Source organism: Apaloderma vittatum, unplaced genomic scaffold, assembly GCF_000703405.1.
Source record: "Apaloderma vittatum isolate BGI_N311 unplaced genomic scaffold, ASM70340v1 scaffold12524, whole genome shotgun sequence".
NCBI lineage: Eukaryota > Metazoa > Chordata > Aves > Trogoniformes > Trogonidae > Apaloderma > Apaloderma vittatum.
Genome location: NW_009713250.1, coordinates 6,328 through 20,111, shown reverse-complemented (window position 1 = coordinate 20,111; position 13,784 = coordinate 6,328). Strand labels below are relative to the sequence as shown.

At 37.8% G+C, this 13,784-nt stretch overlaps 1 protein-coding gene across 2 annotated transcripts; it reads left to right on the top strand.

The window, feature by feature from the left end:
• The first annotated feature begins 963 nt into the window (after positions 1 to 963).
• Positions 964 to 10,316, top strand: CBX3 (chromobox homolog 3). 2 transcript variants are annotated; one of them, XM_009868299.1, is made up of 6 exons: positions 964 to 1,014; positions 2,802 to 2,951; positions 4,827 to 4,969; positions 6,531 to 6,696; positions 8,052 to 8,146; positions 9,680 to 10,316. In XM_009868299.1, exons 2-6 carry the CDS (start codon positions 2,910 to 2,912, stop codon positions 9,804 to 9,806), a joined length of 573 nt encoding a protein of 190 aa, XP_009866601.1. In that variant the 5' UTR covers positions 964 to 1,014; positions 2,802 to 2,909; the 3' UTR covers positions 9,807 to 10,316. The 2 variants fall into 2 exon arrangements, with proteins under 2 accessions (XP_009866601.1, XP_009866602.1); XM_009868300.1 differs by lacking the exon at positions 2,802 to 2,951 and having other exon boundaries at positions 968 to 1,014.
• The last annotated feature ends 3,468 nt before the right edge of the window (positions 10,317 to 13,784 follow it).

The following is a 13,784-nucleotide window of genomic DNA, read 5'->3' as shown; positions in this document are numbered from 1 at the left end:
GGGGGGTTTGTTATTATCATCATCATTATTATTATTATTGTTGTTTGTTTTCTCCTGCCTTTCAAACGGGGACAAGGCAAAGCCCCCTCGGCGCTGGGGCCCTGGCCCCTGCCCCTTCTCCCACCTCACCTACGCCACCGCCGCCTGCGGGACTGCCAAAACCCACCTCCCGGGTCAGGGGAGAATTGGGCGGGATTGCCGAGGCCGGCAGAGGTTTTCTGGCCTTGAAGGAAGGACTTTCTCTTTCGCCTTGCCCCGGGCGTATGGGCAATTCTAACAGTTCTATAGTTCGCAGTGGGGCGGGGGAGAATATGTGCCTAAGAAGGTGGCCAGTATGAAAAATGACACGGAAAGGGGGGTAGATTGTGTTCAGCATCATTTGCGGAGGTTAAATGTGTCGTGTGTACAGCTTAGCTGCGTTAATATTGCTCTAGGACCTTAACTCTTGCAAACTTGAGAATCAGAAGGCAACGTTACAGTTGCTCTAAGATAAATATTTGCTATTTAAAAGCATTTGCTACGATGTAAGAGTAATGGGTGACTCGTTATTTACACCGCAGATACATAGCTGCTCCCCACCAGATTCGCAGTTAATATGCCTTGGTGTACCTCGATTAACTGCTGAAATCTGAACTGTTCTATTGGGTTTAAGGAAATAAGCATCCCTGATGGTCCTCCCCCTTTTCCCTAGAAACATCTCTGTGCCTTAGAAGGCCTTGGGAAAAACGTTTTTTTCAACTCTATATACCACTTTGTCAGTAGTATTTATCCTAGCTAGCATAACGATGCATTACTGGGTTATGCTGGACAAAGTAGTAACCTACTTTTTGTTCTGGATTTAATCCGTATTAGAAATGTTATATGCAGTGAATACATGGGGGTTGGAACAAGGACCATGCTTGTATTGGGATGCCTTTCTTTGAGTAATGTAAACTTCCTTTTAATTGTCATGCATTTTTCTAGTAAAAGCTCTGCAAGTCTGCAATAAAAATGGCCTCCAATAAAACTACATTGGTAAGTTCATGCACACCTAAAGTATGTAAGGATTTAATCAACATATTTTTCTTCAAACTTATTACTTGGCATCTCCATTTAAAAGATACATCCACATCTCCCCTCCCCAGCATTATTCTGACCAAAATTTCAGATCCAGAAAGTAAGGCTACCAGAAAGGACATTAACTTTGGCTTTAATAAATCTGCCATTTCTAAAGAGGCTTGTTGGGAAAAAATTACTGAAGGACTCTACACTGTTTCATCTGTCCTGCAATAGAAAACACTAAGGATTTTTTAGCCTCCATTCAGCATACCATGTAATTCATCATATATGTAAAAAGTAAAATCCAAATCATGTATTCATTTAATTTCTCCCATTGTATTTGGGAAAAACTAATTGCCTGAGAAAAGGCAGTCTTTACAGATGAAAACATTATTGGGAAATGATGTGGCGTAGTTAAGATGCCTTTTGAAATGATTTTTAACAAATAACAGTTTCTTTGAATTTCATAGGAGCAGAGATTATCAGATGTCAACCCCTCCTGGACCGTTTTAATGATGCATTCATGGATCTCAAGTCCTGTAAAGCTTTGCTTGACATTAAAATACGGACTTCTAAGAGCAGTTGGTTGCTGGCTACCACTCAACTAATAACCATAGATAGTTTTGTGAAAGACAGAATCGAAAAAGTATAGTGCGAGATGCATCTGAGGTTGAGGTGGGGAAGTAAACAAAAATACATGTGTACAGTTCAAAATTTGGATAGCAGAACAACTGATTCATAATGCACTCAAAAGGCCTGCTCTTAAATTTACTGAAATGGTTACTGATTGACCCAGATCGTGATATATTAAAAACTTGTATTAACTCCTGCCTTAGTAGTGCAATGGAGTGCTTCCTTTGTACCATATGATAGCAAACTACTTTAAAAGATTTCACCAAGGTGAATGTCAGAACTTTCCATTAATAACTGATTGCCCGCTTTTCCCTAATTTGAGGAAGAGAAGGAATTATCTAGCCTAGGGAGGAGATGCCTCAGGGAGAGGAAGGAATCTGTGAATGCAGTGTTTTTAATCTTTTGATGATGTTGAGAATTTTGCTGCACAGGTCAGAAAAATCAGTTATGGTTCCCATGGGAACCATAACTAATTCTGCTTCATTATGTATTTGCATGCAAAACCTAAATGTATTAAGGGATAGCGAGACTCTGGAACTGTAATTCCGATTTTGTTACCTCTTGCATGTTAAAACCCTTCACCGCAGTGTCACGCCAATGTTTTAATCTTGCCCCTTAAAGAAAGAGTGATTATTCTCAAATCTGCATCTGTCATAAGTGACTTCTGAATGCAGAAAAGGAAATGAACCATAGGTGAGCGTTCAGGGGTCAAATGCCCAAGTTACAGCTCAAAACGTGCAGCCCTAGAACAAGGGGTCCAGTGGGTATTTGGTACCCTTTAACTTCAGTAAGGTGCCACATTCACTTGTGCACCCAGATTTACGTTGGCTTGTGTAATCTCAGAATGTACGGATTTTTAACAAATGTTCAGTATTTCTGCAGGCTTTGCAATCAAGCATTATTTTATTAGGTTGGAAAGGCTCAAGAGTGTGGAAAGCAGTGCTGATGCACACAAGACCTAATTAAATCTCTTAATATTTAAAACAAAAAGCAATGTACTCTCTTATTTTGTTATTTCTTACTGCACCTCAAGAAAAAATACAGACCCCTCTGACATTAATTTTCTTCTGTGGAAGATTATATAGATACTTATGTCTTAGAAAGTTAAAAAAAATGTTGCTTTGATACAGAAATCCAAAATATTTGTCTTTAAGTGACAAGAATTAGTGAAGCCGAAAAGAGTACCAGGAAACAATCTTCCATTGAATCAAAGAATTTTAGTCCAGCGGAGAACACAGATGGAGATGTTCCCCACTTGTAGCCTGCTTGCCTCATCACCAGTAATTATAATGTTATTACTATGGTATAGTGAGTCTGTGTCTTTTTTTTTTTCCCCCCTCTGCTGCTTTTTTTGTTTGTTTGTTTTCCTCATCTTTACCCCTTTCTTTCTTTAAACAATTCCATTTCTTGAAAGAAGCTGCCTCCATTGAAGTGTTGGACATCTTCATGTTTTTGTTTTCCTTTAATTTCAGTCTTACATTCTTTTTCCTGTGGAGGCAAAAAAAGCCAGTGTGCTTAAGTTGACACTTTTCAGACATGAATGCTGTGGTCAAAATACACCTGGGATAGGCAGGCAGTTAAAAGTAATCGGAAATACATGCTCTGTTTTAGGTAATCTTTCTTCTGTGCTTCCAAATCAAATGTCACATGAGATATAATCCTATACAGAAACTTGCTGTTTGAAAGAGAAACTGGAAACTTTCCCTGCTTTTCATTGTTCTCACCTTCAATGTATGAGTTGCTAACCAGAGTAAAGCTATTTTGAGGAGAGAAGGAATAATTAATTATGAAAAATAATAAGGGGCACAAAGATAGGGCATTGGAAGGAAAAAAAACAGCTTCAAATCCTCAGTTCACAGAAAGAAGAGAGATTTTTCTTGTGTCTAACATACATTTTTTTACTTTTCACCACATCAAGCCAAAATTCTCCGAAGTCCAGAAATTTGACAGTTTCAAAATTGCTTAGCAGTGGTTTCAAACTAGCCAGCGTTGGTTCTGGAGAGGACTATAGAAAGGCCATCAAGCTCGTAGAGATGCTCTGTGATTTTTGCTTATCTGTTTTCAGTTTTATAGGAAGTGCATTAGTGAGAAATTGGTTCTGTCCACTTTGATGTAGGGTGCTGCATGGCTCTATGTTTTAGGAGCTTACTACAGCTCCCATTAGTCTATGGCTGCCACTTTAACAATTTCCTTACAAAGTGCAGTCGAGAATGACAAGCAAACTGCTTTTGGTCTGCTAGCGCTCCATGATACAACGACATGATAGGCTTGTTCCGACCTTTTTAATTACAAACAAGGAAATTTTGAAATATGTCCTTCTATTACTATTTAATTGTGCCTTATTAAACTGGGAATGCCTTGAGGATGATGTGGATGTAATATTTATTCTAAGAACTTAAAGAATATCATTTGAAGTATCAAATGTAAGCTTAAAACACTTTTAAAGTTTTTTAAGTTAGTAAAATATTTCATTTACGTGTTCAGTGCTGTACTTAAGTGTAGCTGTCTTAAATTTTTTGCACCTTTGTGGCATCTATCTGAATGCACGTTACATCGGTGCGTGGCTAAGAATGAGAAGGGACCCCAGTAATGGAATGCTCCTAGCATGCATCCTTTTCAGTAGTTACGGGTTATTGTTGAGTATTTTGCTTATTGTAGCAATGCATCATAAACATTGCTCCCATTTTTTTTGAAAGGGTATTAGCCACCTTTTTTGAGAACTTTCCCATTTCTGTTTTACGTGTTTTCACAGTTCCCTTATTACTTTTCTTTACTTCTGCCTTACACTGTTTCTTGTCCTCTGCCTTTTCAGAGGCATAGAGTTAACTTTTAGAAGCTTCCTAAAATTTTGAGCATGTAGCGCTGAGAAGTTTATAAAGGGAGTAGAGACACTGAGTGTATGGACAAAAATATTTCACCTTTTTAAAAACTGGTGTTGGGTATCTCATTAAGCAACTGAAAAAACCCAGAACATTAACATGTCTTGCTCAGGTTACCTGACCACATGCCCTAATGTAAAAGGAGTCTGAGCTTCTGGCTTTAGTGTGAATAAGTACATAATTCTTTGCTCTTTACTGAGCAAAGTTGGTTTTGGCCAGTGAAGTAACTGTGTAAAGCAAAAGAATGAATAATGTTATTCTGAATTTCTTTTGTAGCACAAAATGGGAAAGAAACAGAATGGCAAAGGTAAAAAGGTTGAAGAGGCAGAGCCTGAAGAATTTGTTGTGGAGAAAGTCCTGGACAGACGTGTTGTAAATGGAAAGGTGGAATACTACTTGAAGTGGAAAGGATTTACAGAGTAAGGCATTACCTGTTATTTTTTTTTTCCTGATAGAATGCTAAATGCTGACCGTTTATTTGAAATAGCTACACAGAGAGAGGATTGGATAATGGGGACACATCTTAAAGAGCGTCAAGGGAAGGACATGCATAAATGCATATTCAGGTGGAGTCGTCAACTATGAAAACAAAGTAGATATGTAGCTTAGTATTTGTGCTACGTAAGTGTTCCAAGACTTTTACCAAGTCCTTAGTCATCATTCTTATAACACTGTTCTTTGATGTAGCTTGTGTCAGTGTCCATCAAGGTAAGTGAGACTGACAGCTGTTGTATATGTGATGGAATGAATGTTACTTCCAAGTAAGAAATTTTGCAGGGATTTCAACTGTAGGCAGCTCCAAAGCAATGAATTTGAAGGAGATAGTTTGCTTGTTAATCACTTTTCTGAGCTGCTCTGAAATTAGGTGAATTTGCCTAAGGAATTCTGTGGCATGGTTGCCTTCATTAGGCATACCTGAAAGGTATCTTTTGAGTCTTTTTCCCAGAATTTACGGAAGCACAAGAAAACCTTAAATGGGCTTAAGTTGATTGTTCAAAAAGGCACATGGTTGTGCCTCCTCCCTCCCATGACTCTTTGTGGCAGACTACTTCACTAGCTGAAAAATGGTGATACACCTAGCATATGAACAGAAGTGGTTGCATACACAGTCATGCTGTGGTTGCATACCTACCGAAGTGATTGCGTTGCAACGTTTTGCGTTCTATCACCTCGGGTTCCTGTAGTGATAAGTGCATAAATGTAAAACATAATGTGTTTAGTATTTGAGGTCTGGTCTGAAGTTGTAAAAGTGTTTTTGTAACTGAAAATAGTTTATACTAGAATAAAAAAAAATTCAAGTGCTTTCTCCTCGTCTGTTGTTACTGGCTTGCCAGTCTTGCTCATCAAAGGGATTGTGCTTTCTTTGACCTTCCTTTTCTGGTTGACATACCTGTAGAAAACCTTAATATTCTTTGCATCCCTTGCCAAGTTCAGCTCCAGCTGTGTCTTGGCCTTCCTAATGCTAACGCCACACGACTGTTCTAGGTATAGTTGAGCTCAGTGCCTGAAGACAACTTTTAGGAGTATTCCTCATATACAGAAGTTTGGACATATATACTTAAGGTTTTCATAGTGAGTGTTCTGTATGTTCTGTTCTCCAGAAGTCTTGGTGCTCGTGTCATATAGTTAGTTTGCATTGACAATCTTTAGAGGAACGAGTGAAGGGAGTCAGTTTAAATGGATGGGTAGGTTTTGGTAGAGTGAAGATTGCTTACTTTAACTCCTGTGATCCCACCTGGACCTGCTGCTTGTTCTGTATCTCCAGTTTCAGAGCATTGCTTTTCGGCAATAGCAGAGCATAGTTTTTTCAGCCATCAGATGCAGTACATGAAGGTTACTAAAGATGGAAAGATAAGCATCCTTAAGTTCAAGAAACCTACCTTTCATAATGAGAAAAAAAATAACATGCTTAAGATGAGCCATGTGGCTAGTTTTACATTTTTCTTTTCCTAGTTTTACATAAATATGTGTATGTTTCAGTGCTGACAACACATGGGAACCGGAAGAAAACTTAGATTGTCCAGAGCTAATCGAAGCTTTTCTGAACTCTCAGAAAGCTGGTAAAGAAAAAACAGATGGTGCCAAAAGAAAATCTTTGTCAGATAGTGAATCTGATGATAGTAAATCAAAGAAAAAGCGTGATTCTGTAAGTATATGTTCATGTGCTTTGTTTTTCCTGCGTTTCTTCCCTACATCTCTATCCCTGTCCCCCAAAAATCCAGTTGTGACTTTGAGAATGAGACCAAACTTGGATTTAAAGCTATAAAAATCACACAGCATCTAGAACTGTGGTTTGAGAAAGCTAACCGTTCACGATGGTTAATGAGACAATCCAGATGGTGCGTAAAAGATGATTGATTAACATGATGACTAAAAGTTCTTGCATTGTCCCATGATGCTTACTGAAAAATTGAAAGTAAGACTGGCTGAGAGTTACCTATGCATGATATTAAGTGGATGGGATGGAATGGAATGGAACAAAGATGACGTTCTGTTTTGGCTTTCATATTTAGTGTAAGATATTAAATAGGTGAGTGGCAAGACGCCGAAATGTGAAGGCCGGGCAGTTACTTAGATTAGGAAGAGAAATGATGGTGGAGTGGGAGTAGAAAGGGTGGCTGAGTAAAGCCTACCTTTTCTTAAAGGTCTGGGTCTCTCCTGCAATTTAAGTGAACGAACAGCATGAGAAACTCAGTGCTGATAAGTGTAACAATGCAAATATAATGTGCTCAGTAGTTCACATTTTTCTCCATAAACTTTCAGACTAGCAATTTGAAATGAAACTGGTTGGCAGCATCAGTGGTTAACTGTTTACTGGGTGTGTGGTTACTGTCAAAAAAGTTGGAAGGCATCAGAAGGAATAATTGTTAATAACACAGAGAATATTTTAGTTCCTCTTTAAAGTCAATTGTGTATCTTCATCTGGTTCAGTAGTGGTCACTGTCTCAAAAAGGATATTGTGAATCTGGAGGAACTAATTTGGGAAATAGTTGTGATATTCCTTACCACCAATGCGATCTCAGTGAAGAGTTAAGGTGTTCCCTGAGGGTACAGTTTCACAATTGGCTTAAGCCAACCCAAGTCTTTTGTTTTGCTGAAAAGGATGCGTTTTTCTCACGTCCAGAAGTGCATTTTTGCTTTGCCTATTTTGTTGCTTTTACTGGCCGTACTTGTTTGTTTATTTACTATAAGGATTTTTAGATCACTTGTTTCATCTATTGGGTTTTCAGAAATAAATGCTAGAAACATGGATGTAAAATTCCTTCATTGTTACTCTCCATCTGAATGACTCATCCTGAAGATCAGTCATGAGAAAATAAAATTAATGTAATCTTCACAAAATTATATGTAATTATAGCTTTTATAATTGTGTAAAGTTATATTTTTGTTGTGATATATGTGTGTGTATATATATATACACAGGAATGTGTATATCTAGCTCTAATGTCGAAATAGAATTTTATCTTAAACTAGATAACAATCTTTTAACTTATTCAACAGGTCGATAAACCAAGAGGGTTTGCAAGGGGTCTTGATCCGGAACGGATAATTGGGGCTACGGATAGCAGTGGAGAGCTTATGTTCCTCATGAAATGGTAAGTCTTAACACAGTTTTCATCCATGTAAAGGGAGGACAGGCAGTTGCATTTAGGCTAATGAGAAAACTTAATTTCAAGAGTAAGTCAGAGAAGCTGGTAGTCCACTTATTAACCTTGTATTCTTAGAAAAACAAGGATTCTGTAATCGATTAGTAATGAGTCCCTCTTCCTTCAAAACCCAAAATATCTTCAGTTTCCATTGTTTCAGTTTTACAGAAGTGGAAATTTGAAAGGTGAATTCTGATAAAATACGGGGAAATTGACATGTATGAAAAAGCTGAATCTCTGTAGTGTTTTTGCTGAGGGAATGGCAGGCAGAAATCCAGCTTCACAGGTTTCAGTAAGCAGAAGGCAGCTGCTGGACAGCCAGCTATTTAACCAACCGTGGTGCCAGCTGCTCTACGTGCAACCAAGTGGAATTGGAAGCAACTAGTAGAGGAAGCCAAGGCTGAGGTGAGAAATAAACATTATAAAAGAGAGGCTTATCGGTATGGGTGATTGTGTTGTTGGGAGGGTAAGTGGAGACCAGCTTCATTAGCTGCGGTGTTGACAGAAGGACTTCTTGCCTTGTGAACAAGGAGGATAAAATTAGTTCTTTTCTCCCAGTGTTGAGAATATAAGAGATTGAATTAACATTTGCTGGGAGTCAGTTCTCTTATAGTAGTGGGATGAGAAGAGTGATAGCTTTCCACAGCCTTTGAGGAGGGTATGATTTTCTGAGTGGAGTCAAACTGAATGTCTCCAGAGAAATGATTTGTCATGTGATGTGCCTGGACTGCTGAAGATTAGTGTTTTTCAAGTTCTCTGATAATTTTGTGTGAAACTTCAAGAGTTGCAAAACACAGATTGTGAGTATTTGAATTTCTGTAGTGATAATTGGCAGAATCAAACACAAAGGAAATGCACAAGAAGTGCTTTTTATGTTTAGTTCAGTTGCAGTTGATTAGTTTTTCATAACTGATTGTAGGCAGCAAACTAGATATGAATATGTATGCACAAAACTGACTTGTAAAGGCAGCATACACTTGGAAATGGCATCTGAAGCATGTCAGACTGGAAAGTTTGATTTATTTGTTTTTTTAGCTTGGGACAGCATTAAGAGTACCGATATGAAATACAGCCAGTTACTTGCATGAACAGTAAATATAATTGAGATGCAAGTATCACCTCTTAAGACTAATGATATTGAGTTTTAAAAGTCTCACTTTGAAGTTTTGATTGTGCTTTAAAAGACAAAATTACAAAAAAGTTTTACTTATTTCATTGCATAATGCAGTAGGTAATTGTGTAAATAGTTTCCTTTGAATAATGTTTTCCTTCCTGACAGAAAAAAATATGGGAAGGGAAGGAAGATGGAACTATGAAACCTTGGCATTAGGATAGGAGTTCTTCATAGCTATAATGAAAGATATGCTGAAAACTTGTTTTCTAGCTGACATTGTTTTCAGAGCTCAGGACCTAGCAAGAGCTGCAAAATTTACTGAATTAATGATTATGCATTTTCTTCAATCCCTCTCTCTTCTGCATCAGGAAAGACTCTGATGAGGCAGATCTGGTGCTGGCCAAAGAAGCAAATGTGAAGTGTCCTCAGATCGTAATCGCATTTTATGAAGAGCGACTAACTTGGCATTCATGCCCAGAAGATGAAGCACAATAATTGTTTGCATTGCTTTTTTATATATATGGATATTAAAACCTGAAATTTGATTTATTAGCAATGTGAGAAGCATACATTCTAACAAGATTCAAATTTGATATTTTTTTGAAGTAGTATGTTTTGCATCAACAGCAAGTAAATAAAAGCTTTCTGCAACTTGTTTCAGTTATCACAAGAGAGCATTTGATACTACTACTTCCTCCATATTAGGTAAAAGCTTTTATAAAACATTCATAAACTTCCATAGTTATTACAGAATCATAATGAATGTCTAAACAAACTCACAGATGTTTTGTAGTCTTCTATACTATTGATGTGCATGTATCTTCTTTACCCAGACCTAGCCCTTTAAACCTGTAGAATCATTCTTTTTAGTAATTGGGATCACTTGGCCTCAAGAAGACCAAGTGAAAGCTAACTTTGTAGTAATTTGAATGTTATCAGACTGTATATTGTTTACTTTATTGTAAATACTGGTGAACAGTGGTCAATAAAATAGTTTTATATTCTTCCTTTATACTGATAGGCTGTGACTCTTTTGAAGCGGTTATGATATTTCTGAACTTTTGATATGTTAAGCTCTCAATTCGTAATAAGCTCTCAATTCGTAATATATTCGTAATATATTTAACTGTAAGTTTTTTGTGGGGGTAGATTGATTAATTAGTATTACCCCATTGTTATTCCGTAACAATGCCAGGCAAATACCAGGCTTTGATTCTTTGTATTTTTTCGGTGAGCAATTCGTGGAGCATCCTTGGGTTTTTTTGAGTCAGGAAGAGCCTGTGAAATTAATGTGTTTCAGCTACCTATTTAAGTCAGACAGCAACCGTACTGCCTGCGTGTGTCTGCTGGTCACGAGGCCAGGTGGCCTTTGCAGGTGTACTGTGGAATACCTGACATGTGTTGGCAGTATCAGCTTTTGCTTTAATTTCAGGTCTTAATACAAGGCTGTAGTGTAACTAGGAGTGGTCCAGATGAAATTATTCTTCATGCTGTTGCCTGAAGAATACTTACATAGCTCTGCCTTTAAAGTGGAATAAAGGAGGAAAGTTGCCTTTTTCCATTCTTTCTCCAGTTGCCATTCCCCTTTTCACTTGCTTTCATCTATGCACCTTTTATTTGTTTTGACTACCATGGTGTAGTTTGCCTTGAGCTGTGCCTCTCCCTGTGTTAATGGCCAAACTTGTTTCAGAATTCCACGTAATTTAGTTTTGACTTTAAAAAAAAATATATATACCCTGTAATACCCTACTGTCAGTGTCCTAGGTGAGGCCAGCTGTGTTTTCTTAGGTTAAAAAAAGATGGATATTCCTGGATACCCTCATCTGGTGTTCCCGAGAAAGAATCTAGTCTGTGCTTGATGTTCTTTTGATACTGTTCCACAAGTCATTGCTGTAACAATTTGTACTCACATAGCTTCAAAAGCCATTTACATTGCAAATCAAAACTGGTCATTGTAAAACGCTTCACTGTAGTTCAACGCTGTGATGGCTAAACCAATGCTAAATTACCCTTTTATCTGTAATGACTTTGTTTTTTCAATATTTTTTTTATTACTGGGTTTGGGCAGAATTCAGTTGAATGTTTGTGGCTCTGGATGTAATCTGTTATCCCTGTTAGGGTGGGGGTTCCCTCACACCAGGTAGTGGTAATTTCAGAAGTTAGCTGGCTTCCCTTGCCTGTTCCTTATAAGGATTACCCCAACTTTGTCTTATGTGTAAGTCTTCTACAGAGTTTTCATAGAATCATAGAATTGTCAGGTTTGGAAGGGACCTTAAAGATCATCTAGTTCCACCCGCCACGCCATGGGGTGGTTGGAACTAGATGGCTTAATTCTTTGGGTCCTATAAAAGGAGTATTTATATGGCATATAAGATTCTGAAATCCTTGCTTTTTTTTTACCCAATAGCTTGAGAAATACACAGGCTAAACAAGAATTCCAAAGCAGCCTGCGTTCTGCCTGCTTCTTCACTATGGAGTGTTTTTTGAAGAGTCTTAAAACTGTTACTCTGCAGTTTGCATTTTGTTGTCTGAAACTTTGCAGTTTCTATATTTTGTTTCAAGTGTGGATATCAAGTTTATATGAAGTTGCTGATTTGAAGAGATACAGGTGAAACAGTTGATTTAAATTATTGTTTATTATAAGTGATAGGCTAGAGATATTTGTTGAAAGATTGGTTCTCCTCACTTTGTAACCCTTAAAATAGAGATTTGCAACTAGATAGAACTTTTACATTATATTTGGTTCTTCCTTCTGACTATTCATAAAAGTGCACTGTATTCACTTTTAAAAAACTTTACAGCTTCTTAGGTGATTAGTTAGATTTCTAATTTTTTACATTATGACAGTAGAAATGCTGACTAGTCTTTGTTTCCTTTTTTCCCCTCCTCACTTTGTGTCAAACTGCATTTTGATAGTAATGAATTGCAACACTTTAAAGATACAAGTTATGTAAAATTATGTTGAATGTGCTGCATACATATGCAAAGAGTTAACAAATGTTATTAATTTAAAATTAACTGATTAAATAAATGAGATATCTTCTGTAGTTAGTGAGTTGTGCGGAGGTTTCTGGTCATTGTTCTTTCTTATAAAAATATGTCTCAGGTTGTTGTTTCATGATCACTCTGCGTTGATGCTGCCTCAAAATAAAAACAAAACAGCTGTGGTTGACCCAATACTGCTACTCACAGCTGCTGAAGAAAACACTCCTAAATTAAATGTAACCAGGTAGTGCTTAAGTTATTAAAAAATTCAAATCAAGATCAATTATGGCATCATCCTTTCACAGCCTGGTTCTTACTTCTTTGCCAGGAAAGAATAAAAATCCTATTTTTTTCTTTAATATGGAATTAATTGCATATTAATTAAAGAGCAATTGCTGTTAAATGAAATAAAGCAAATATTACATGCAGAAAAAGCTATCAGCATTGCGAGCGAATTCTGTGAGTTCAGCACAAACATTCTACATGCCATATGGTAGTTCTAGATTTATGGTCCAGTACATTTAGGACTGTATGTTGCTGTAATTTCAAATGTAACAAGAAGCACATTTTTCCTTTAACTGCAAATTATTATCTACCTTACTTCCTTGCCCAAATTAGGCTCTCGAACTATAAAAGATTGACCTCCTTTCCTGGAGGAGGACATCCTCAGCATTTTGGAATTTCTTCTCAAAATGCCACCTTTTATACAGCTTTTGAGTTCAGCTGCTTGTGTTGAAACATACCTACTCTGCTGACTGAGGCCTCCAAGCTTAGACTAGCAGCCAAGCCAGAAGTTCCCGAATCTGTTTCTGAGGCACCTCCCCCATAATGAAAAGTCTTAACTGCTCAGACTTACTGTATGTTACAAACTGCAGCGCAGTACCATGGGAATGCAGCTGTATGGCTCCGGGACCAAAACGTTCCAGGGTCAGAGCCGTGTTTCTCCATGTAGGTCTATGAAGATGTGTCTCTACTAGCTCAAGGAGTCGAACTTTGTTCTGCGGGGTGAATATGCTGACTGGTTGTTGTGGGGCCTGTCTGCGTTGAATCTATACTGTTCGCTGGCAGTTTGTTCCTGACAGTGTTTTGCTCTCCCAGCCTTTGCTGGGACAAGACTTGAGAGGATGTGTGGTGGCTGTTTGGTGATACCTTCATCTCCGCAGGACCTGGAAGGAGCTGCAGAAGCTTTGGGCTTCGCTCTTGCTCCTTGCTGTTGGGACAATCCCAGCCATCAGATCCTTCTAAAGATCAAATGGAAAAGACATCTCCCAAAATTAATTTCAGAGACTCTTATCAAAACACTCTGGTCTCTAATTTCATATAAATGGTAGATGGTTTAAGCTAAAAAAACCCCATATATGCGAAGGAAAATTGAAGCACTTGTCCCAGAGAAAAAACCAGCAATTGATCCATCCTCACACAAGCAAGAGTAGTGCTTTTCTTCCTTGTAAAGTGCTGTGGGATTTAACACAGTGAGAGAACGGTATA